General features: G+C 40.4%; 1 protein-coding gene, 1 long non-coding RNA gene and 1 pseudogene across 11 annotated transcripts in view; 1 reads left to right on the forward strand and 2 right to left on the reverse strand.

Moving 5' to 3' along the window:
- LOC306648756 (sulfotransferase 2A1-like) overlaps window positions 1–24,415 on the reverse strand; it is a 129,579-nt gene that overhangs the window by 19,659 nt on the left and 85,505 nt on the right. For 3 of the 9 annotated variants that reach the window (XM_079119065.1, XM_079119064.1, XM_079119061.1), the window contains exons 5-6: window positions 23,835–24,012; window positions 21,319–21,984 (exon numbers count right to left, since the gene is read on the reverse strand). The exons of 1 other annotated variant lie outside the window; for it this stretch is intronic. In XM_079119065.1, the coding sequence (XP_078975191.1) occupies window positions 21,872–21,984; window positions 23,835–24,012 (291 nt within the window). In that variant the 3' untranslated portion in view covers window positions 21,319–21,871. Of the gene's footprint in view, window positions 1–1,097; window positions 1,403–1,848; window positions 1,931–19,492; window positions 20,917–21,318; window positions 21,985–23,834; window positions 24,013–24,415 lie in introns of those variants that run through there. 5 more of the 9 variants (XM_079119063.1, XM_079119062.1, XM_079119066.1 and 2 more) reach the window with 4 other exon arrangements.
- Window positions 5–20,243, forward strand: LOC306648768. Its single transcript, XR_013760479.1, has 2 exons — window positions 5–453; window positions 19,648–20,243. It is a non-coding gene; the product is annotated as an uncharacterized lncRNA (long non-coding RNA).
- On the reverse strand, window positions 6,386–14,024 carry LOC306647701 (sulfotransferase 2A1-like; annotated as a pseudogene). Its single transcript, XR_013766948.1, has 5 exons — window positions 13,814–14,024; window positions 12,538–12,745; window positions 10,891–11,017; window positions 8,166–8,260; window positions 6,386–6,487 (listed from the first exon to the last, which is right to left on the reverse strand). The product of XR_013766948.1 is annotated as a sulfotransferase 2A1-like (transcript).

Genomic DNA, 24,415 nt, shown 5'->3' on the forward strand with positions numbered 1-24,415 from the left:
GGAAACATGAAGGACAGACACATCAGATCTACTGATAGGTCTGAAGACTGAGCTCTCCTTACACTGTCAAAGCAGTATAATGCCCACTGGGTCATGGTGAGCCCTCCTGCTGCCTGGCCACCATACCCATTTACACTTCTACCTGCCTGTATAGTGTGTCCTGACTTCCCCTCTCTCCCCACCCATCTTGTACCAAATCCATAAGCCACAGTGCTGGGTATAAAATCAGAACATCTGGAATATAACTAAGCCTGACCACTTCTATTTTACCCCTTTGGCCCAAGATAACAGAATTTCTGACCTGGGTGATGAGAGCAGATGACAACTCGTCTGCTTTGGCCATTCTCTGATAGGAGCTATTCTTCCCTTGACACCCAGATTGATGCATTGCCAGGCCCAGTGTCTCCAGTCACTTCGGGTTCCGAGTCTCCCAGGACTTCCAGTCTCTTGCAGGTAAGTCCCTTGGTGCTTTTGTGCTTCTGGGCACAGGGTCCTGGTTGTTCCAGATGCCACCGCTGGGACTGCCCAGCTTTAAACATGCCAGGCTCCCCCTCTGCAGGCTCTTTACTTGTCTTGACCTCACCCTAGAGTGCTGCCCTGCTGGACGTATTCACGTCTTGTTCATTTGCCTCTTTCAAATGTTTGCTCCCATGCAGTTACTCAGTGAGGCCCTCAGTTCAGAGCTGAACACCTCCACCCTCGCTCACCTCACAGCAATGATCAAAAATGGCATATTCTAGCATTTCCTTTTGGAATGTGCATATGGTATGTTTTGAACATATTAGGAAGTCAACACTTTCTATTAATTATATCATTCTTGGTGCTTCAAAGAATGACATGCTATATACTCAGTAAATGTTGTTGACAGGATTAATAAAGAGTGAATAAAATATGAGCATAATACCCTTTTTTACAGATAAGAATTTAGGAAGCCCCAGAGGCTTTACCATTGAGAACATTGGGGTAAAATGGAAACTAATGATATGGACATAATCAAAGCCTTCACTTAAGTGATTATGTATTATGTTATGTATTATTTAAATTATGTTTTATATAATAGTACAATTAATGAATACATATATAAAAATCTATGCTAATATGCTATATTTATGTAAACACTATACTCATATGAATATAAAGTAGTAGAATGCCTAACATGTCATTGCTATCTCATAAAAACTCATTCTTACTCTTACTTTCATTGTTATCTTCGTTATCAGACAATCTTTATTGATTTCTTCTGCTAGACTCTGCTCTCTCACTGAGTGACATCCCCAGCCCAGTCCTGTTTTTATCCCTCTGTGCTCCATGTGCACTGTGTGCAGGAATCCTGACCTCTTGAGTATCTTTTGAAGCATTTGTTAGGTTTATTCCATGGTTCATCATTCCAGATACATGAGAACTGGAGGAATTATGGAAAAACAGGTTCTCACATCACTTGCAGTAGACGTTTTCAATAGGCCTCATTCCAAGGGTGTTGATGTGATTCATCTTTCCTCACAGGAAGGAGGCCTGACAATGTCTCCTAGCAAATGATCTCCTCTCTACCTTCTTCAATTAGCTCTTTCTTTGGGTGTCTCTTTCTTTAGGTAAGTCAGCAGTGGAGTAGCCCAGTGATGACCGTGTCTAACAACACCCTCCTTTTTAACACTGAATCAACTTTTACCAGGCATCTGCATCCAATACCAGTAAGATCTAAACATATCATCCAAAAGGGCCCAAAAGCAACTTTCAGGGCCATGAATAATGAAATTTGATAGGTTCAAACACCTTCACTCTTACTGTCGGGTGGTAAAGACAAGAGTGCCCTTTAAGTAATCTCATGCATTCTGACACCAGAGCATTTACCTTTCCTTGCCATTGAGAAGTGCTGAGTCGTTAAAGATTCAGGCAACATTTCATAATTGGACATCTTGTTTTGTTTCATGACCTGGAAGGAGCTATTCTTTTTTTTTTTAATTTTATTTTATTGTAAACAAATGGGATACATGTTGTTTCTCTGTTTGTACATGGCGTAAAGGCATACCATTTGTGTAATCATAAATTTACATAGAGTAATGTTGTTTGATTCATTCTGTTATTCTTCCCTTCCCCCCACCCCTTCCACCCCTCTTTTTCCTCTATACAGTGCTTCCTTCCTCCATACTTGCCCCCTCCCTAACCCTAACTCTAACCCTAACACTAACCCTTCCCTCCCCCCATTATGTGTCATCATCCACTTATTAGCGATACCATTCTTCCTTTGGCTTTTTGAGATTAACTTATCTCACTTAGCATGATATTCTCCAATTTCATCCATTTGCCTGCAAATGCCATAATTTTATCATTCTTTATGGCTGAGTAATATTCCATTGTATATATATATACCACAGCTCCTTTATCCACTCATCAATTGAAGGGCATCTAGGTTGGTTCCACAGTCTGGCTATTGTGAATTGAACAGCTATGAACATTGATGTGGCTGTATCTCTGTAGTATGCTGATTTTAAGTCCTTTGGGTATAGGCCAAGAGTGGGATAGCTGGATCAAATGGAGGGTCCATTCCGAGTTTTCTAAGGAATCTCCACACTGCTTTCCAGAGTGGCTGCACTAATTTGCAGTCCCATCAGCAATGTATGAGTGTACCTTTCTCCCCACATCCTCGCCAACACCTGTTGTTGCTCGTATTCTCGATAATCACCATTCTAATTGGGGTGAGATGGAATCTTAGGGTGGTTTTGATTTGCATTTCTCTTATTACTAGAGATGTTGAACATTTTTCCATATGTTTGTTGATTGCTTGTAGATCTTCTTCTGTGAAGTGTCTATTCATTTCCTTAGCCCATTTGTCGACTGGATTATTTGAATTCTTGGAGTAGAGTTTTTTGAGTTCTTTATAGATTCTGGAGATTAGTGCTCTATCTGAAGTATGATTGGCAAAGATATTCTCCCACTCTGTAGGCTCTTTCTTCGCATTGCTGATAGTTTCCTTTGCTGAGAGAAAGCTTTTTAGTTTGAATCTATCCCAGTTATTGATTCTTGCTTTTATTTCTTGTGCTATGGGAGTCCTGTTAAGGAAGTCTGGTCCTAAGCCGACATGTTGAAGATCTGGACCTACTTTTTCTTCTATAATCTGCAGGGTCTCTGGTCTGAGTCCGAGGTCCTTAATCCATTTTGAGTTTAGTTTCGTGCATGGTGAGAGATATGGGTTTAGTTTCATTCTGTTGCATATGGATTTCCAATTCTCCCAGCACCATTTGTTGAAGAGGCTATCTTTTCTCCATTGCATATTTTTGGCACCTTTGTCTAGTATGAGAAAATTGTATTTATTTGGGTTTGTGTCCGTGTCCTCTATTCTGTACCATTGATCTACCTTTCTATTTTGGTACCAATACCATGCCGTTTTTGTTACTATTGCTTTGTAGTAGAGTTGAAGATCTGGTATTGCAATACCCCCTGTTTCACTCTTCCTGCTAGGGATTGCTTTAGCTATTCTGGGTTTCTTATTCTTCCAGATGAATTTCATAATTGCTTGCTCTATTTCTGTAAGGTACATCATTGGGATTTTAATTGGAATTGCATTGAATTTGTATAGCACTTTAGGTAGTATGGCCATTTTGACAATATTAATTCTTCCTATCCAAGAACATGGAAGATCTTTCCATCTTCTAAGGTGTTCTTTAATTTCTTTCTTTAGTGTTCTGTAGTTCTCATTGTAGAGGTCTTTCACCTGTTTTGTGTGATTGATTCCCAAGTATTTTATTTTTTTCGAGGCTATTTTGAATGGGGGTAGTTTTCCTAATTTCTCTTTCTGAAGATTCATCACTGATGTATAAAAATGCGTTGGATTTATGAGCATTGATCTTGTAACCTGTTACTTTACTGAATTCACTTATGAGTTCTAAGAGTTTTCTGGTGGAATTTTCAGGTTCCTCTAAATATATAATTATGTCATCAGCGAACAGGGATAGTTTGAGTTCTTCTTTTCCAATTCGTATCCCTTTAATTTCTTTGGTTTGTCTAATTGCTCTGGCTAGAGTCTCAAGACGATGTTGAATAGAAGTGGTGAAAGAGGGCATCCCTGCCTTGTTCCAGTTTTTAGGGGGAATGTTTTCAGTTTTTCACCATTTAGAATGATATTAGCCATGGGCTTAGCATAAATGGCCTTTACAATGTTAAGGAATGTTCCCACTACCCTATTTTTTCTAGTGTTTTGAGCATGAAAGGGTGCTGTATTTTATCAAATGCTTTTTCTGCATCTATTGAAATAATCATGTGATTCTTGACTTTAAGTCTATTGATATGGTGAATTACGTTTATTGATTTCCTGATGTTGAACCAACCTTGCATCCCTGGGATGAAACCCACTTGATCATGGTGCACTATCTTTTTAATATGTTTTTGTATGCGATTTGCTAAAATTTTGTTGAGAATTTTTGTGTTGATGTTAATTAAGGATATTGGTCTGAAATTTTCTTTCCTTGATGAGTCTCTGTCTGGTTTAGGTATCAGTGTGATATTGGCTTCATAGAATGAGTTTGGGAGGGTTCCCTCCTCTTCTATTTTATGGAATACTTTGAGAAGTATTGGAATGAGCTCTTCTTTAAAGGTTTTGTAGAACTCGGCTGAGAACCCATCTGGTCCCGGACTTTTCTTTGTTGGTAGGCTTTTGATGACTTCTTCTATTTCAGTACTTGAAATTGGTCTATTTAAATTGTGTATGTCCTCCTCTTTCAGTTTAGGCAATTCATATGTCTCTAGAAACCTGTTGATGTCTTAGAGGTTTTCTGTTTTGTTGGAGTATAGATTTTCAAAATAGCTTCTAATTATGTTTTGTATTTCAATCCTGTCTGTTGTGATATTTCCTTGTTCATTCCAAATTTTAGTGATTTGGGTTTTCTCTCGTCTTCTCTTTGTTAGTGTGGCTAAAGGTTTATCAATTTTGTTTATTTTTTCGAAGAACCAACTATTTATTTTGTCTATTTTTTGTATTGTTTCTTTTGTTTCAATTTCATTGATTTCAGCTCTGAGTTTAACTATTTCCTGTCTTCTACTACTTTTGGTGCTGGTCTGTTCTTCTTTTTCTAGGGCTTTGAGCTGTAGTGTTAGGTCGTTTATTTGTTGAGTTTTACTTCTTTTATTAAATGCGCTCCATGAAATAAATTTTCCTCTAAGTACTGCTTTCATAGTGTCCCAGAGATTTTGATATGATGTTTCTTTGTTCTTATTTACCTCTAAGAATTTTTTAATTTCCTTCCTAATATCTTCTGTTATCCATTCATCATATAATAGCATATTGTTTAATCTCCAGATGTTGGGATAGTTTCTGTGTTTTACTCTTTCATTTATTTCTAACTTCAATCCATTATGATCTGGTAGAATACATGGTAGTGTCTCTATCTTCTTGTATTTGCTAACATTAGCTTTGTGGCATAATATATGGTCTATTTTAGAGAAGGATCCATGTGCTGCTGAGAAGAAAGTGTATTCACTCTTGGATGGATGGTATATTCTATAAATGTCCGTTAAGTCTAAATTATTGATTGTGTTATTGAGATCTATGGTTTCTTTGTTCAATTTCTGTCTGGAAGATCTGTCCAGTGGTGAGAGAGGCGTGTTAAAATCACCTAGTATTATTGTGTTATGGTCTATTTGGTTTCTGAAATTGAGAAGGATTTGTTTGAAATACATGGATGAGCCACTCTTTGGGGCATAGATATTTATGATTGTTATGTCTTGCTGATTTATGGTTCCCTTAAGCAGTATGTAATGTCCTTCTTTATCCCTTCTGACTAACTTTGACTTGAAGTCCACATTATCGGAAATGAGGATGGATACCCCAGCTTTTTTGCTGAGTCCATGTGCATGGTATGTTTTTCCCCATCCTTTCACCTTTAGTCTATGGGTATCTCTTTCTACGAGGTGAGTCTCTTGCAGGCAACATATTGTTGGATCTTTCTTTTTAATCCAATCTGCCAGTCTATGTCTTTTGATTGATGAGTTCAGGCCATTAATATTCAGGGTTATTATTGAGATATGATTTGGTTTCCCAGTCATTTGGTTCATTTTATTTATTTCTTTATTTATTTTGAGACGACTTGGTTCTTCCTTTATTTGACAATTCCTTTAGGATAGTTCCTCCCATTGCTGATTTGCTTCTTTGTTTTTCATCTCTTCCTCGTGGAATATTTTGCTAAGAATGTTCTCTAATGCTGGCTTTCTTTTTTATAAATTCTTTTAGCTTTTGTTTATCATGGAAGGATTTTATTTCATCATCAAATTTGAAGGTAAGTTTTTAAAAAAATTTTTTAAATTTTGCTTATTTGTTTGACACAACTTGGCTCCTCCTTTATTTGACAATTCCTTTAGGATAATTCCTCCCTTTGCTGATTTGCTTCTTTGTTTTTCATCTCTGGAAGGAGCTATTCTTGAGGACTGAATCCAGCTCTTCTGGATTTAACTTCTGTCCAAGGAATTGACAGATCTTCTCTATGGTGCTTCTTGGGTCCTAAAGTGTGAACAAGCAAGAGTGAGGCTGTGAAAGGGAAAGACAGCAAACATGGGAAGATTGGAATGGCAGTGGTAGGAGGGATTTGGGAGAGAAAGAGGAGAGGAAGATGTATCCAAATAGGAAAAGACTGAGATGGATTCCAGAAGGAAGGGGAAAGCAAAAGGGGACAGGAAGAGGGACAGAATAGGTGTGTGATATGAAGGTCAGGATTGTTTCCCAGTGTGGTTGAGTTTAGGACACCCCAGAGGCAGGTGTCAGGATTTTTAAAGAGACTCCTGAGAGTGTAAGATTAGGCCAGGAGAGTAAGCCCCAAAGACTCCTCCTTACCCCAGATGAGGCTGTGTTCCAAAACTGACACTTGAGTAACACATAGGGCTTTGGAATATCTTCCTCAAAACAAGCCCCATGATTATGAATGGATATCCTGGGAGATCCCACCAAGGACATATATATTTGTAAGGAAAAAGAATTTGCTTTGGCTCCTACATCTTCCATTTAGGATAACAGTGCTTTATTATTAGTTTTTAGCCTGAGCCCAGATGCTATAGAACAATAAGAAAAAACAGTGGCACTAATTTAAAAAGTGTTGTGTGATTTGTGGGGAGAATTACAGGGAAGTGTGGGAGCTTGCTGCTGAGGTAGGTGAACGTGGCAGCCAGGGCTCCTTGGTGAGAACTGACATCATGCTGAGAACACAAGAGAACATGATGTAGCTGCAGGAAGGAGACCAGAGGCCTTTCACCAGGGGAAGCAGATGCCTTTGGTATGGCATCTGCTCAGTCCCCAAGACATCACTAACAGGCCACGTGTTTTCTAAGGTCTGTTCACTGTTTTTGTTTTCCTACATGTTTAATAATTCTGAATGATATTTATAAAAATTCTAAAGATTTCAGTTACATCTGGACCTTGCAACCTCACACAGAGAACTGTGCAGCTTTGTGTAAGTTAGTGTGGCATTGTCGTGCACCAAAAGAAAGATCAAATTAGAATCAGTACATATTCAGTGTGCTATATCCAATCAGTGTAAGTGTCCTATCTACACACTCAGATATTTACTTGGGAAATTTGAACAGATTCTCCATTTGCAATGTTTAAAGGCACAATGGCTGTCATCCACAGTCACCATCCTGTGCTCAGATAGGTAGAGGTCTTTGGGTTGCCCAGCTCTACCTGGACCCACCCCAGTGCTCAGCACCTTCTGCAGACCTTTCCTGTCACTCCAGCCCCTGACGTCTCAGAGGAGTCAGACAGAGTGACTTCTCATCTTCTCATCACCTTGTCAGTCAAGGGGAGAAGCCAGAGAGAGGGACACATTCTGGGGTTAGTGCTTTCTCCCTGTCCATTGTGATGACTAGGTTCCTGTCAGCATCCTGAGTTCTGCACAGAGAAATCTAGACAGCCACAGGTGTGAGCATAAGCCCTGGCACCCTGCCCCAGTGTGTGGAAGGGCCCTTTAGGTGTTCCCAGATGAAACCCAGGATGAGGCATGGAGAAAGAGCGTGGAGCTTGGGGAGGGTCAAGCAGGAGCAGGGCAAAGGAGACCCATGGTTTGTTAATTCCCAGTGTTCTCCAAGAGGCTGTGCATTGACAGGAAATGTGCAGTGGAGACACTGAGGATCAAGAGGGAGCAAGGAAGTTGTGTCGTGGCAGGCACTGACTATGAGAGGCTGCTCACCTTCTGCAGCTCTTCATAACTCAGCAGCAGGATGTTCTCCCTGTGTCTCATGGACATCCAGCCACGAATGTGCTCAAACCATGATTTATAGGGCACTGCAGGTCAGGCATGTGGGTGCAGGCTATACACTAACAAACCTGGGGCTGGGCTGTCCCTTTCACTCATCACAACCTGATAGCTTGATTCAGGTATATTGATAAATGTTCCTCAAACTAGGAAATGAATCAGAGAGCGGGACCATTCCTGAATTCATTCTATGAATTTTTATCATCCAGATACCCAAACAAAAGACATATCAAGTCAGAAAACAACATATCACTATTCCTATTGAACACAAACACAATAAGCCTATTAACATATTAGCAAATCCTATTCAACAGTAAGATAAGACATCATGATGCGTTGGTTTCATCCTAGGGTTGTAAGTTTGGTTCAACATGTAAAAATTTATGAAGTGTTTTAACCACATCCGTAGAATCTTCCTTGACAGAAAATCTTGGCTGATCATCATGACTATATGTGTCAAACCCAAAGCCAATTATCATGCTAATTGGTGAAAAACTGTAAACATGTCTCCTAAGATCAGGAACAATGCAATGATGTCCAGACTCATGGCTCCCATTCATAGATTTCTTGAAACTCTAGCCTTAGAAATAAAGTAGAAGAAAGGAATCAAATAATTACAAGTAGGAATGAAACCAAATTATCAATGTTTGCAGATGATAGAATACTATGCTTTGTAGACCTAAAACCTCTCCCCAAACACTTCTAAAATGGATTACCAAATGCAGCCAAGTAGCAGGATATAAAACCAACATAGAAAGCCCAAGATCTTTTCTTCATAACAATAATGAATCTGCTAAGGAAGAAATCAGGAACAAGTCCATTCAAAATGGTCTTAAAAAACCTAGGTATCCAGGCTTGGTGACAGATGGTTACAATCCCAGGGGCTCAGGAAGGTGAGGCAGGAGGATTGCAAGGTGAAAACCAGCCTGAGCAACTCAGTGAGGCCCTCAGAACTCAGTGACGTGGCTGAGTAGTTAAGCACTCCTGTGTTCAGTCCCTGGTATCATATCAAACAAACTCAAGAAACCCTGGGTGTGATCTATCTAAAGTGGAGAAAAATCTTTTATAATGAGAATTACAGAATACTGAAGAACGAAATTGAAGAAGGCATGAGAAGTTGAAAAGCCCTCTTTTGTTCTTGGATCACCAGAATCCAAATTGACATATTACCAAAAGAAATCTACAGATTCAATGCAATCCCTATCAAATACCATTGACATTCTTCATAGAAATACAAGGAAGAGTCCCAAAATGAAATGGCACACAAAAATCTAAAGCCATCTGAGCAGGTAGAACAATGTTGAGCAGCTGGCATGTGGATCAGTGGCAGAGCGTTTGACTGGCATGTGCACGGCCCTGGTCTAGTCCCCAAAACAGACACTCACATACAAAGAGTAATGCTGAAGGTATCATGTTCCAATGTCTTCCCAGTCTCAAATCATTCCAAGGAGGTGTAGAAACAGAAAAATTGAACTTACATCAAAACAGACCCGTAGATCAGTTGATTAGAATAGAAGACACAGAGACAAACCTTCACAGAGACTCATCTGATCCTTAACAAAAACAACAAAAGCAAATATTGGAGAAAACAGCCTATTTAATAAATGGTGCTTGGAAAACTGAATACCTGCATATAGAAAAATGAAGCTAAATCCTGCATAAAAATGAACTGAAAGTGGATCAATAAAACATGAATTAGACCATCAAAACTGGAACTACTAGTAGGAAACAAAGCCCTTTCACATCAATGTATAGATGCAGGAATGACTTTCTCCATAAGACTCCTAGTGTTCAGGAAACAAAACCAAGAATTGATAAATGAAATGGCATCAATTAAAAAGTTTCTGCACAGCAAAGGGAATGAGACAAAGAAGAAAGTGTGTACCAAATGGGAGAAAATCTTTGCCAGCTACTACTGTGACAGGATTAATACCCAGAATATATACATACTCAGAAATCTTAACACTGAAAATCAAATACCCCAATGAATAGATGGGTAAATGACAATCATTTCTCAGAAGGAGAAATACGATGGCAAACAATTTTATGAAAAAATTTTCAATATATTTAAAATCAGATAAAAGCAAATTAAAGCCACACCGAGATTGCATCTCACTCCTGTTAGAATCATCAAGAACACAAATAACAATAAATATTGTGAGGGATGTGAGTGGAAAAGAACACTTACAATTAGTACCACCAGCATGGATATCAGTGTGGGGTTTTCTCAAAAGTCTAGGGATGGAATCACCATATGATTTGGTCATAGAACCCCTTGGTATTTATCCAAAAGAATTAAAGTCAGTGTACTATAGCAGTACATGCATGCCCATGTTAATAGCAGTTCAATCACAGTAGCTATGTTATGGAACCAGCCTAGGTATCCACTGGCTGATGAATGGATACAGAAAATGTACTCCACATTCATGACATGGCTTACTCAATCATAAAGAAGAACTCAATTCTGTCACTTGCAGAAAAAAGGATGCAACTTTAGAACAACATGGTAATAACAAAGTCAGACTCACAAAGTCAAGGGTTGTCTGTTTTCTCTCATATGTGGAAAGTGTACAGAAAAAGAAAACAAAAGTGATACCAGGAAATTAGGAGAAAGGCCAGTCGAGTTGGGGAAGCAGATCTTATGTCTCAGAACACTCACCGTTTCCTTGGATGAACCATTTAAAGTATTGTTCCAGTGACTCTGGTTTCTTAGGAAGCTTTGATGTGGTCCAAAAATAATCACCTGATGCAAGAACATCTTTGGGATTTCTCATGAGATATAGCACCTTAAATTAAGAAAAAATGAGAGAATGAAAAATCAGTCTCAATCAGTCATTTCTCACCTTGATCTTGATCTTTCCCCAGGCAGTTCTTACTGAATCTCTATTGAACTTCAGTGGGTTCCTTTAACAAATTAGTTACAGTATTCCTTAATAAAATATACATTATAAACTTTGTATTTCATATTCCTTGATAGGAATAGAAGAGGTCTAACTTTTTTCTTATTTCTGGGTTATTAGTCTACTGAATAGAGGAAGCTGCTGGAAAGTTTTAAATGGTAATTGGTGAATTATTGTTGTGTTCTCCCATAATGATCACTAACAGCAGAATGGATTAAGAAATTATGGAATATTGAGATTCATAACACGATATGGTCATTCCATACAAAATACCTTTGAGAATTCCACAGACATTACTTTCATAAAGCATGAAGGCATTTATACAAATTCAAGAATAAGCAAATTAATATGTAACTGTATACCAGGGTGTATTTCCCTCAGTTTGTGGGCACCGATTGGTATAGAAGGGGCCTGGGGAATCTTTCTGGACTGTAGAAATGTCTAAGTCTGATATGGAGTATAGTTGCTTAACTGTGTGCACATGTATATATTAAGAGGCCAGTGTTTAATGTTAATGAAAACACACATAAACACACACACACATCACACACACCAGTGGGAGTGGAACTTCAGAATTTGACATGTGTTTCTATCAACTGTCTTGGTGTTATTCTTGAAGGTCTAATGTCTTCTTAGGCCTCAGTTTAATCGGCAGAGGTTAAGGAAACCCAACATGAGACGTGGAATTGTGTGTATTGGAGCAGCCTCACTGTGAGGCACTTTCCAAGACAGGAGTTCATTACTCTAGGATTCTTGGTGATGTTTAAAGAAACATGAAAAAAATCAGAAGTGAACAAACACTTTTAGAAAGCATGTTTCTACAAATAACCTGTGACACCTTAGTTCTTATATATCCATGGTCCATGCTGATTAATCCTCAGCCATGGGGAGGCTGAAGTAGCTGCTGATCACAAAGCACATTGACATGCAGTGGGCTGCGGTGGTTAGAATAGAGAGCCAGCCTCTTGAGCAGTCCCAGGATTTATGCATTCATCGATGTGTGCGTACTCTGCACTCCATATGGGCATTTCTGACTCGGGGACTTCCACCTACCTGGCAGGAGGCTTTTATTGAATTAATATTGGCTAAAGTCTTCAAGAGCAGGAAGGAGGGATACTCTAGTGTAGATGCAGTTATAAATTCTAGTTGCACATAAGATGTGGTTTTCTAAGACTCTGGCCTTAGCCAGTCCTGTTATCCCTGAATTCAGGCTAGCCAATGTGTGCAATGGTCCACATCCTTGCACTCAATTGTGGTCTGAGTTGTGGCCTCATCAGCCTCACCTAATGTCTGAGAATCTCAGGTCTCTCCCAACCTACCCCATGAGCAGACAGCCTGGCAAGATCTACAGGTTTTATCTAGGCCCATGAAGGACAAAAAGCATTGATGAAATGTTAGACGCTGACCTTGGCCTTGGAAGTGAATAACGACTTGGGGAAGAGATGGAAGGGAAGGTGAGAGGTCAGGAGCCTTGGTCTTTCACTCTCATTTAGCAATTTGTAACCCAGATCTGTCTCTAACCAGGGTGAGCGTTCCCAGGTGGGCACAGACTGGATCCACTTGGTATCCCCTTTGGAGTGAATCAAGCAGAGAATTTCAATAACCAGTGGGTTCCTAGATAAGGAAGGAAAAGTGATGTTCATTCATTTCAACCTGACTTGTGAACAAAGAAACCGTGATAAAATCCATAACATAAACATAATCATGTACCCATTCAAAGCATGCAATCAGGTAGTGCTGAGCAGTGTTAATCATGTTCCTGTTTGTGTCAGCCAATGTTCAGAAACTGTTTCATCTTTAACAACTGGAACTCTCTGCTTTTGAACAGCATTTCCCTACTTTTGTCCATGTTTTAGTCCCTGGATCCCCATGGTGCTTTCTGTTTCTATGAACTTATCTACACTAGGTATTTGCACCAAGGGAATCATACCATATTTGTCCTTCTGTGCCCAACATATCATTTAGCACAATGCCCTCAGGATTGATCTATGTTGTAGAAGGTGTCTGAACATTTTTCCTTGTTAATGATGAATTTTATTCCATTCTATTAATATGCCACATTTTGTTTATGCATTCACTTGTCAATGCATTTGAGGCTGCTTCCACCTCTTGGCTCTTTGCTGACATCCTTTTCCAATGTTCCCACTCTTCTTGACTCTCCAACACACCATCCCCTCTGATTCCATGGCCTCAATTGTCACTCAGTTTGCACTGCTCCTGCCCCCAGTTCCACTCCTGTGGTTGCAGGATGCATGCCCTTTCAGTCCCTTGCAATGTCCCTGCTCATTTTTGATTCCCAACCTTTTCCCATGCTGATTCTCCTACTCTAAAATAGCCTTCCTCTCCACATGGTCTCCTATTCAGTCTTTTTATTTCTATTGAGCTGCTCTTTTGCCGTTAGGTCTTCACTGGTCCTCCTCACCACCCATTTCTCCCATGCCATCACACAAACACCTAATCTGCTTAGGCTTCACTCCTATATGCTCTTCCAATACCTAAGATGATCCCTGCTGAGGACTTGTTTCCCTCTCTGCAATTGTCTGAATGGAAGTGGCTGGGCACTGCCCCTTCCTCCCAAAGCAGGGCTCCCTGGCATTTAGAGCACATTCCATCCATCTGCTGAGTGCACAAGCAACGTAGCTCTCACCTTTTCCATGGGTGTTTCCTGTCCTGATTCCTTACCTGACTTTGGGTAAGACACCATTACTGTATCTTCATCCTTTATCACAAACTTAGTACATGCTTCTTTCATAACTTCAGAGCTGAAACCAAAACAGGGAAAGGTAACCCTTCAAACTACAGGAACTCATATGTCATGATGATGAGTTCTCAGGTTGTGGGGCTGGAGTTCAGCTGTAGCCACCATTGGAAGTTGTGGGAGATTTTGGGAGACTAGACTTTAAAGGAAATTTAAAAGAATCATTAACTTGTTCTTATTGTCAATTTAACTGGTTGGTAAAAGCAAATTTTGACTGGTGACCCTAAGTTTCATGGGACTGATCAATTTTGGACACATTCAGTGACCATGAGCATGATGATCTGGGCGTGAGTTCATGGGCAGGACCCCACAGCAAGTGCTGCCATATATGCCAGTGAGCAATACCTGGGACCTGAAGAAAGCCATTCTTTTCCATTTATTTGCATTACAAAGAGTTTTCAGTATAGAATTTTTACATGAAACTGAGAGATACAGTGTAGTGATGATAGCCTGGAAGGATGTTGAGGAACATGCACTGATGACCCTTTGATTCTAAAGGACAAGGACCTGCTTTAGAGTCATTAGATATGGGGGTGGACTGTCACTGGATCTGGGGTCCAGTCCTTCTTTACCTTGTGATTGACACATGAGACTGGGTTTCATTCTTCCAGGATTTAAGGACTGAGATAAGTGAATTTTCCTATCTACCACATCAGCGATCAATGAAAGCCCTGTCACGTACTTGCACTAGAACTTTCAGTCCCAATGGATCCCAGGGGTCAAACTTCACATGTGTAGGCAACATCTAGGAATTAAGAAGTCCATTAACAGTGGTCTCCTGCTGCCAGGAACGCTTCAGGACACACCTGCAATTTTATCAATTCCCCATGGACTTCTGTCACCTCCAGTGAGAACCATCTGATGATTGAAGTCAACCCACGTTGAAGGCTGTGGTGTTTTATGTAGAATGTTTGGTCATCAGGAGAAAACCCCTTTCCACACTTCCTGCCAATTCCTGGGTGTATTACTTGACTGAGCACTTGTGTATTCAACTGGGAGCTGTTGATGCTGAATCTAAATCTGATGTGGCACACCTGCTGTGTGCATCCTGGGGAGAATGAACAAGAATTGGAGCAAGAGTATGACTCTGACTGAAGTAAGAGTAGCATTTAATCCCCCAATTTGATGTACGTCACTTTTCTTTGCAGCCTTTAAAATTCTATCTTTATTTTGTATGCCAGGCATTTTCATTATAATGTGCCTTGGTTTGTTCTGTGATAATTTTGTACATTTGTTGTCCTATAAGCCTCTTGGATTTGATTTTCCATTTCATTCTTCAGATTTGGGATATTTTCTGTTATTATTTCATTGAAAAGACTTTGTATTCCTAGTATGGATATTCCTCCGAAAGCTTGGAATGGAGCCATCATTTGACCCAGCTATCCCACTCCTTGGCCTATAACCAAAGGACTGAAAATCAGCATACTACAGAGATACAGCCACATCAATGTTCATAGCTGCTCAATTCACAATAGCCAGTTTGTGGAACCAACCTAGATGTCCTTCAATTGATGAATGCATAAACAAACTGTGGCATATATATATATATATATATATATATATATATATATATATATGTACAATGGAATATTACTCCACCGTAAAGAATGATAAAATTATTGCATTTGCAGGCAAATGGATGAAATTGGAGAATATCATGCTAAGTGAGATAAGCCAATCTCAAAAAACCAAAGGACAAATGATCTCACTGACATGCGGATGATGACACATAATGGGGGGTGGGAGGAGTTAGTGTTAGGGTTCACTTTAGGGTGAGGGTTCGGGAGGGGGGCAAGAATGGAGGAAGGAAGGACCGTATAGAGGGAAAGGAGGGGTGTGAGGGGTGGGGGGAAGGGAAAAAATGGCAGAATGAATCAAACAACATTACCCTATGTAAATTTATGATTACACAAATAAATGGTATGCCTTTAGTCCATGTACAAACAGGGAAGCAACATGTATCCCATTTGTTTACAATAAAAAAAAAACACTGTGCATTCCTTTGGTTTTTGTCTCTGCACCTTCCTCTATCCAGATAATTATTAAATTTGGTCTTTCCAAGTTATCCCATAGTTCTTGGAGGTTCTGTTCATGGTTTCTTACCATCTTCACTGTGTGGTCAACTTTATTTTCAAGATTATATATTTTGTCTTTATTGTCTGAGGTTCTGTCTTCCAAGTGATCTAGTCTGTTGGTTAAATCTGCTATTGACTTTTTAATTTGGTTTATTGTTTCTTCATTTCAAGGATTTCTGATTTTTTTCAGAATCTCTATCCCTTCATTGAAATAATATTTTCTTCCTGCTTTTGATCTCATATATCATCCTTTACTTTGCAGATCATTTTAATCATGTTCTTTCTGAACTCCTTCTCTGATATTTCTTCTACTGTGCTATCAATGAGTTCTTTATTGTAGTGCCTTGGTTTGTTTGGGGTGCTTTCTTCCCTTGTTTTTTCATTATGTGCTTGTGTCTTCCCCTCTAGCAGTGCAGATTTGAAGTATTACATTTTAAACCCTATAGATTTACAGTGTCCCTGCCGATTTCCAATACCTCATCTTTAAGGGGGAGATCAATATGAAGGGCACACAATGTGAAAAATATGTAGCTTTAAATCAATTAGTCCCTATTAAGATGTTTACAGTTTTATTGCAATAAACAGAAATGAGGTGCTCAATTATTACCTACAATGTAAACAGTAGGTTTGCAATAGTGTGTACAGTTTCTAATGGTGGATGAAGAGAGAAGGGGGTTGTAGGATGTGATGTTTATGAAGTAGTAGGTGAGAACATAGAGTATTAGATCATAGGAAGAGTGAAAGAGGAATCAGTATGAGTTGGTTGTTAGCAGGAGAGAAAAGAGAAAGGGACTCTCAGTGGTAACACCTAGTGGGGACTCAGAGGTGGACTTTCAGATCCTGGCTGGTGTCCCTAGATGGAAGCACCATGGTGTTAGTTGGCAGCGGCAGCAGTATCAATCCTGTAGGTGCTTTGGTGTTGGGATTTCAGGCCCTGGCGGGTGACCCAGGATGAAGATGCCCTAACTAAAGACCCAGAGGTGAACCAAGAGGGCAGTGGAGGTGACCTAAGATGGAGGCAAAGGTTCAGAAATAGGGCTGCGAAGCTGGGCCCTCAGGCGTCCTAGGGTAACCTGTTTGGATAGCAACTCTGTGACACATGTTGTTTTCAGGCATTTGCCTCCAGGTCCTGTCTTTTTGTTTTCCTAAGGTGGATGCTATGATGTGGAGGGGGCTATGGAGGCCACTGCAGCGTTCCAAGATGGAGGCTGGCCATGGGAGCCAGGAGGACATGCGTGTACAGGTGCTCTCCTCTGGGCAGAAGCAGGGGTGGCTGTGGGTCAATTTTTCTCTCTACAAAAGGGAAGACATATTTGCCAGTTTCCATTGAGAACTTCTGCAATGCCTCTTTTGAACCAATGAGAATATGTGAGCTTTATCATCAGGTAGACTAACTTTCCAATCCTGGAATTTCCTTTGTTTTATGGGTATGTTAGCTAAATGACTCACTCTGTATCTGTGACAGGGGTAGTTTAATACCTGTGTTTCCCCGATGCACACCAAAGAAAGATTTTTGTTACATTTGTGGGTATTGACTCGTGATCTCACGTGATCTAGGCAAGAGCTCAACCATGGAGTGAGTCCCAAGCACATAGTATTCCATATTTTGGGAGAGAGTCAAAGTATCTCTAGAGCTGAGTAGCAAACCACTCCCTGCCATTCCTCAAACTGTCCAAGAACAATTTGATTTCAGTTCATTGATGTTTGTCTCTGTCTGTCAAAATATTCCTGAAGGATGGCAGGTAGTTCCCTCTTCCTCCTCCAATGCTCACATTTTAGCAAATCCACATCAGCAGTCAGAGGGTCCTTTGTCATCACAGTCTAAAATGGTGACTCAGACAACTCCATCCCCCCTACAAGGACTTGATATTCCACAGTAAGCATCTCTGCCTGACTTGATACTCTAAATTGGTAAGTTAATCATCTCTGGTAATCATCAGTATTAAGTGGATAATACTGGGAAAGCGTTGGTTGCTGGCTGCTTGCATAACTGTTACCAATGTCTTTATGTTTCCTGGGGTGGAGTGATTTAGACGTTGGTCATGGAAAAACATAAGTGAAATACATGTGTTATGTTTAGACATGGTTAGTTTGATGGAAAACCCTGTGACTTTTGAATAAAAGGGAAATTGACTGTCATTTCTGCCAATGAGTAAAATTATTATCATATGCAATTATTAATTTTACAAATGCTGTCTCTCTGGATTCACGTGGTGGCTTTTACATTTACTGTGTGGTCTACACAGCTTTCTGACCCACTTTCCTTTTATAAAAATGCAGGTAACAATAGCACCTTACTCATGAATTTGCTGGACTGTACATGATATTATGTGGCAAGCAAGTGAAACAATACCTACCACACAGTGTGTGCTGAGGAGTATTGTTTAGTCACTGTTGCTTCTCTTGTTTCTAGTATTACAATTTATAACAATAAAATGGCTATATTAAAATGATGATTCTACCTTAAAACAAAACTCCCATGCTCCATGTAGTATAAAAATGTATTCAACAAATTTAGCATTCACAAAAGTATGCCCTCAGAAGTTAAGTAAACTTTCTAAGTTCTCACTGTTGGTAAAGTATGAGGTGGGGATTCAAATTTCAAGTCATCTGATTGTGGCATGACCTAAGTCACCATGCCATTTTACCTGCGTGGACAGAATTTACTGCGTTCATTAACTAACACACTGCAAATTCATGGGCCTTGGTTCCATCGAGGTAGAACTGTGTTTTATGCATGGAGAGTGAGCAGTGCTGATGCCCAGTGGATTCCTCTGGAATAGCAGATGAGAAGAGTTACTGAGTTGTTGATTGTGCACACTTTTGTGTGAGTCCCTTACATTCAAAGGAGAGTTCATTGGACACTGCCCCGAGAACCTGTGCTCACATCCTGTGCAACACAGGTACAGGACAAATACAATGACCCAAAGGCCAGTGTCCAAATGGACAGTGTTGGACAGTTCAACATTGCTGTTTTGGAAGCTTGAAGTCATCAGGCTGCTTCAAGCTACAGTTCACATGGACACTAATTGGCATCGCCTACTCAGAGTGAATGTTTCCACCTACTGGTTTGCCCTGTAGATGTGTCAGCTTAAGACACTTCTAGTTTTATGAATGTTCTATTGATTACAAATATTGGGTCCTTCCCTGAACCTGCAATCATTCTGTGTCTGATCTTCTTTGCCAGTCTTCTGTATTTAACCATTTTCTGAAATGGTCTTTGTGTTTTCAAGATTGTTCATCTTTCCTTCCCACATTATGTTTATAATGCTCCTTGAATTGGGTGATTGTGAAGTTGATGGCGCTCCTTTGAATTTCATCTTCATTTTGATGATTTTCATTGTTTCTTCCTGTTTCTCACTTGAGTTCTATGGGTTTCTGAATAATATTCTTCTGTGAAAGGGTCAGAGTTTGAGAAAATTGGGATAATGTTTGATGCTTTTCTCAACATTGAGGTGCAAATGATTCAGGTAGGGGATAGGTAATGCCAGAGAAGAAAGGGAAAAGTGAAAGGAGAGAGAGAGAGAGAGAGAGAGAGAGAGAGAGAGAGAGAGAGAGAGAGAGAGAGAGAGAGAGAGAGGGGATAATACTTGAATTCATGGATCAATCTTTGTTTTAGGCAGGTCAATGTTCTGACCTGTCCATCTCACCAAGAAAAACAATTTAATGCTCGTTTAATTTAGCTAAAATCTATGATAACCACCATGGGAGATGCTGCAGGTAAATGGCATCAAACAAGGCTTTCCACATGGTGCCATCTCTTAGTTTTTCATATTGGGAGCCTGCATACCATCAGCAATTGTAAGAGGAGCTGAATTAACAGAGAGCGCTGCCCCAAGAACCTGTGCTCACATCCTGTGCAACACAGGTACAAGACAAGTACAAAGACACAAAGGCCAGTAATAATGAAGAACATTAGAAAACTCTTAAAGAAGGAACGTCATCTCTAATTGACATCAGAATTGTCACAATGAAGTCCATTCGTTTCCAACTGAAAATGCCAAGATTTTGAAGCCAAGCTGATGGGGAAGTAGAGGGGTTAATTTGGACAGCTAGCAAGCCCAAGAAGATAGTAGGCTCTCACAAGGAAAGCCATGATAGGGACCCTGTATCCTAAAGGACCACAGGGGGAGCAAAGAAGGGGCAGATAGGGGAGTGGGCAGGAATGAACTGCTGACTGGAGACTTTAGGAGCCACTCCCGAGGCCTGGAAGGTACAGAGTCTTGGTTAACTTCATGTTGCTGTATGCAGCCTTCATGGGAGGAGGCAAATTAGGTCAGCTGAGGTCAAATCAACTTGTATTTGAGTTCCAGTGAGCCACTGAGAAATGATGAGTATGTTTACCTGCAGAGGTGAGCAAAAACCTGGCCCAAAGTTTTAGACTAACGGAGAAGAGACATATGACAAGAGGGCAGAGAGGGCATGCTTCTCATTTCTGTTTTGAGTGACCCATTGGACATCTGCAGCAGCATGTGAAGAGTCAGGATGTTTCCAATTGATCTACAAATGCTTTAAAGACTCTTAAGCAACTGAGCCGGGGGTGGTGGCACATGCCTGTAATCCCATGGGCTTTGGAGGCTGAGGCTGGAGGATTGCTTGTTTAAAGCTAGTCTCTATAAAAGTGACATGCTAAACCACTCACTGAGACCTTATCCATAAAATACAAAATAGAGCTCCCTTTGTGGTTTAATGGTCAAGGGCCCTGAGTTCATTCTCTGTTACCCACCTCACCAAAAAAGAATCCTAAGCAACTGTTATCATCATACCCTCATGGAAGAGGTGTTTTATACAGCAAGTTAGTAGGAGACTAATGCTATGTAGCTCAGCTGCTTGACCTCCAAAATTAATGAATTCCACTGTCATCTCAAAGTGAGCAGAGGTAAAGGAGTTGATTTGGCTTTTACCTTCAATCGAAGATAATTGCAGAAATATTTTGTTACACCTACAAAAGACTGAAAGTTAACAGTCAAGTTGAGTTCTAAATGTTCACCTGAGGAAAACTCTGACCTTGTTTTTTTCTTACTTGCCCAAGAAAATATGGGGAAATTAGTGAGGGGAACCCAGAGACATTTAGAGGAGAACTGGTAACTCTACAGTGTGCCAAGCCTCAGTTCAGTTCTGAACTACTCTATGCACATCAGCTCAGATAAAACCTATGTTAAATGCTGAGTAGTAAGTCTCTGAATGCATCCTAGCACCCATCATGTAGGTACCTTATGAAAGTCCCATACACAGCACTTGATATTGATGGCGTTTAAACCACTAGGAATGAAAACAACACTAGGTTGGAAATTAGACTCCTACAGATCATCTTCATCATGGATTCTGGAGATAGATATCATAGAAAAGGAACCTTAGCTTCCTGTACATTCTATTCTTGTTTTAAAAATTAGACACAATTGTGTGTGATATTCATATTCTGTGTCTGACCTTCTATGCATTTAAAAGACTACAAAGTTCTTTGAAAAGCTAGAAAGTGATGAATTGAATAGAGAAATCCCAGTCACTTTTAAGAAGCAAGTGATCAGAGAAGCAAAATGTATAGTTCAGGGCTCCAGAGTGAGGAAGCAGGTTTTTAATTTTATGTCAGAGCATTAGATTTGTTATGCACAGTAGTTGAGTAGATCCAGTAACACTCATCCCTGCAGGGAAAGGCATTTCAGGTCTCGCTCTCCCTCTCCCTGCTGGGTTTCCTCCCCTCTCCCATTCTCCTTCTCTACTCAGCTAGATATCCTTCTGCTCCTCTATTAGTTTATATTTATATTTCATTGGTTCTTCATGTCAACCTGTCCTTCCCTCCCCTTTCCTCTAGAAATGGTTTTATTCTAGAACTCCCCGGTCCTGTATTCATCCTAGGACAGGACAACAATTATCAGGATCCATATAAGACCTAGAAACTCTTGGACATTATTCCCATGGGAACAGGTCTTTGGGAAATCCTGCCATCTTCTCTTGGTATACTTTATGAAAGGCTTCAGCTTGGGCCACTGTGAAGTGATTCTTCCAGTCCCCACAGATGCCTGGAAACATGAAGGACAGACACATCAGATCTACTGATAGGTCTGAAGACTGAGCTCTCCTTACACTGTCAAAGCAGTATAATGCCCACTGGGTCATGGTGAGCCCTCCTGCTGCCTGGCCACCATACCCATTCACACTTCTACCTGCCTGTAACGTGTATCCTGACTTCCCCTCTCTCCCCACCCATCTGTACCCAATTCATAAGCCACAGTGCTGGGTATAAAATCAGAACATCTGGAATATAACTAAGCCTGACCACTTCTATTTTACCCCTTTGGCCCAAGATAACAGAATTTCTGACCTGGGTGATGAGAGCAGATGACAACTAGTCTGCTTTGGCCATTCTCTGATAGGAGCTATTCTGCCCCTGGCACCCACACTGATGCATTGCCAGGCCCAGTGGCTCCAGTCACTTCTGGCTCTGAGTCTCCCAGGACTTCCCTTCTCTTGCAGGTAAGTCCCTTGGTGCTTTTGTGCTTCTGGGCATAGGGTCCCTGTTGTTCCAGATGCCACCCCTGGGACTGCCCAGCTTTAAACATGCCAGGCTCCCCCTCTGCAGGCTCTTTACCTGTCTTGACCTCGCCCTAGAGTGCTGCCCTGCTGGACGTATTCACGTCTTGTTCATTTGCCTCTTTCAAATGTTTGCTCCCATGCAGTTACTCAGTGAGGCCCTCAGTTCAGAGCTGAACACCTCCACCCTCGCTCACCTCACAGCAATGATTAAACACGGCATGTTCTAGGCATTTCCTTTTGGAATGTGCACATGATATGTTTTTAACATATTAGGAAGTCAACACTTTCCATTAATTATCTCATTCTTGGTGCTTCAAAGAATGCCATGCTACATACTCAGTAAATGTTGTTGACAGGATTAATAAACAGTGAATAAAATATGAGCAGCATACCGTTTTTTACAGATAAGAATTTTTGAAGCCCCGGAGGCTTTACCATTGAGAATATTGGGGTGGAATGGAAACTGATGATATGGACATAAAGACTTCACTTAAGTGATTAAGTGTTATATTATGTATCATTTAAATTGTTACATATAATTGTACAATTACTAAATATATAAAAATATCTATGCTAATATGTTATATTTATTTAAACACTATACCCATATGAATATAAAGTAGTAGAATGCCTAACATGTCATTGCTATCTAGTAGAAACTCATTCTTATTCTTATTTTCATTGTTATCTTCATTATCAGACAATCTTTATCGATTTTTTGTGCTAGGCTCTGCTTTCTCACTGAGTGACATCCCCAGCCCAGTCCTCCGTTTTATCCCTCTGTGCTCCATGTGCACTGTGTGCAGGAATTCTGACCTCTTGTTTATCTTTTGAAGCATTTGGTTGATTTATTCCGTGGTTCACCATTCCAGATACATGACAACTTGAGGAATTTTGGAAAAAGGGGTTCTCACATCACTTGCAGTAGACATTTTCAATAGGCCTGAATTCAAGGTTGTTGATGTGATTCATCTTTCCTCACAGGAAGGAGGCCTGACAATGTCTCCTAGCAAATGACTTCCTCTCTACCTTCTTCAATTAGCTCTTTCTTTCGGTATCTCTTTCTTTAGGGCAATTCTCCATGGTCAGTCAGCAGTGGAGTAGCCCAGACACCACCATCTCCAAAACCTTCTCCAACACTGAATCTACTTTCCCTGGTACCTGCAGCCAATACGAGATTCAATCAAATATTTTTTTGTATAAGGGAACACTAGCAGCCTCAGGGCCATAAATGATTAAAGTTGATATGTTCAAACACTTTCACTCTTCCTGTCTGGTGGTAAAGACATGAGTGCCCTCTAAGTAATCTCATGTATTCTGAAACCAGAGCATTTACCTTTCCTTGTCAATGAGAAGTGTTGACTACTTAAATATTCAGGCACTGCTTCAAGATTAGACATCTTGTTTTGTTTCATGACCTGGAAGGAGCTATTCTTGAGGACTGAATCCAGTTCTTCAGGATTTAACTTCTTTCCCAGGAATTGACAGATCTTCTCTATGGTGCTTCTTGGGTCCTAAAGTGTGAACCAGAAAGAGTGAGGCTGTGAAAGGGAAAGACAGCAGACATGGGAAGATTGGAATCGGAGTGTTAGGAGGGATGTGGGGGAGAAAGAGGAGAGAAAGATGTATCCAAATAGGAAAAGACTGAGATGGATTCCGGAAGGAGGAAGAAAGCAAAAGGGGACAGGAAGAGGGACAGAGAGGATGTGTGATATGAAGATCAGTATTGCTTCCCAGTGTGGTTGTGTTTAGGACACCCCAGAGGCAGGTGTCAGGATTTCTAAAGAGACTCCTGAGAGTGCAGGATAAGGCCAGGAGACTAAGCCCCAAAGACTCCTCCTTACCCCAGATGATGCTGTGTCCCATAACTGGTACTTGAGTAACACATAGGGCTTTGGAATATCTTCCTCAACTCAA

The sequence above is a fragment of the Sciurus vulgaris genome, assembly GCF_902686455.1.
Source record: "Sciurus vulgaris genome assembly, chromosome: 17".
In the NCBI taxonomy this organism is placed as follows: domain Eukaryota; kingdom Metazoa; phylum Chordata; class Mammalia; order Rodentia; family Sciuridae; genus Sciurus; species Sciurus vulgaris.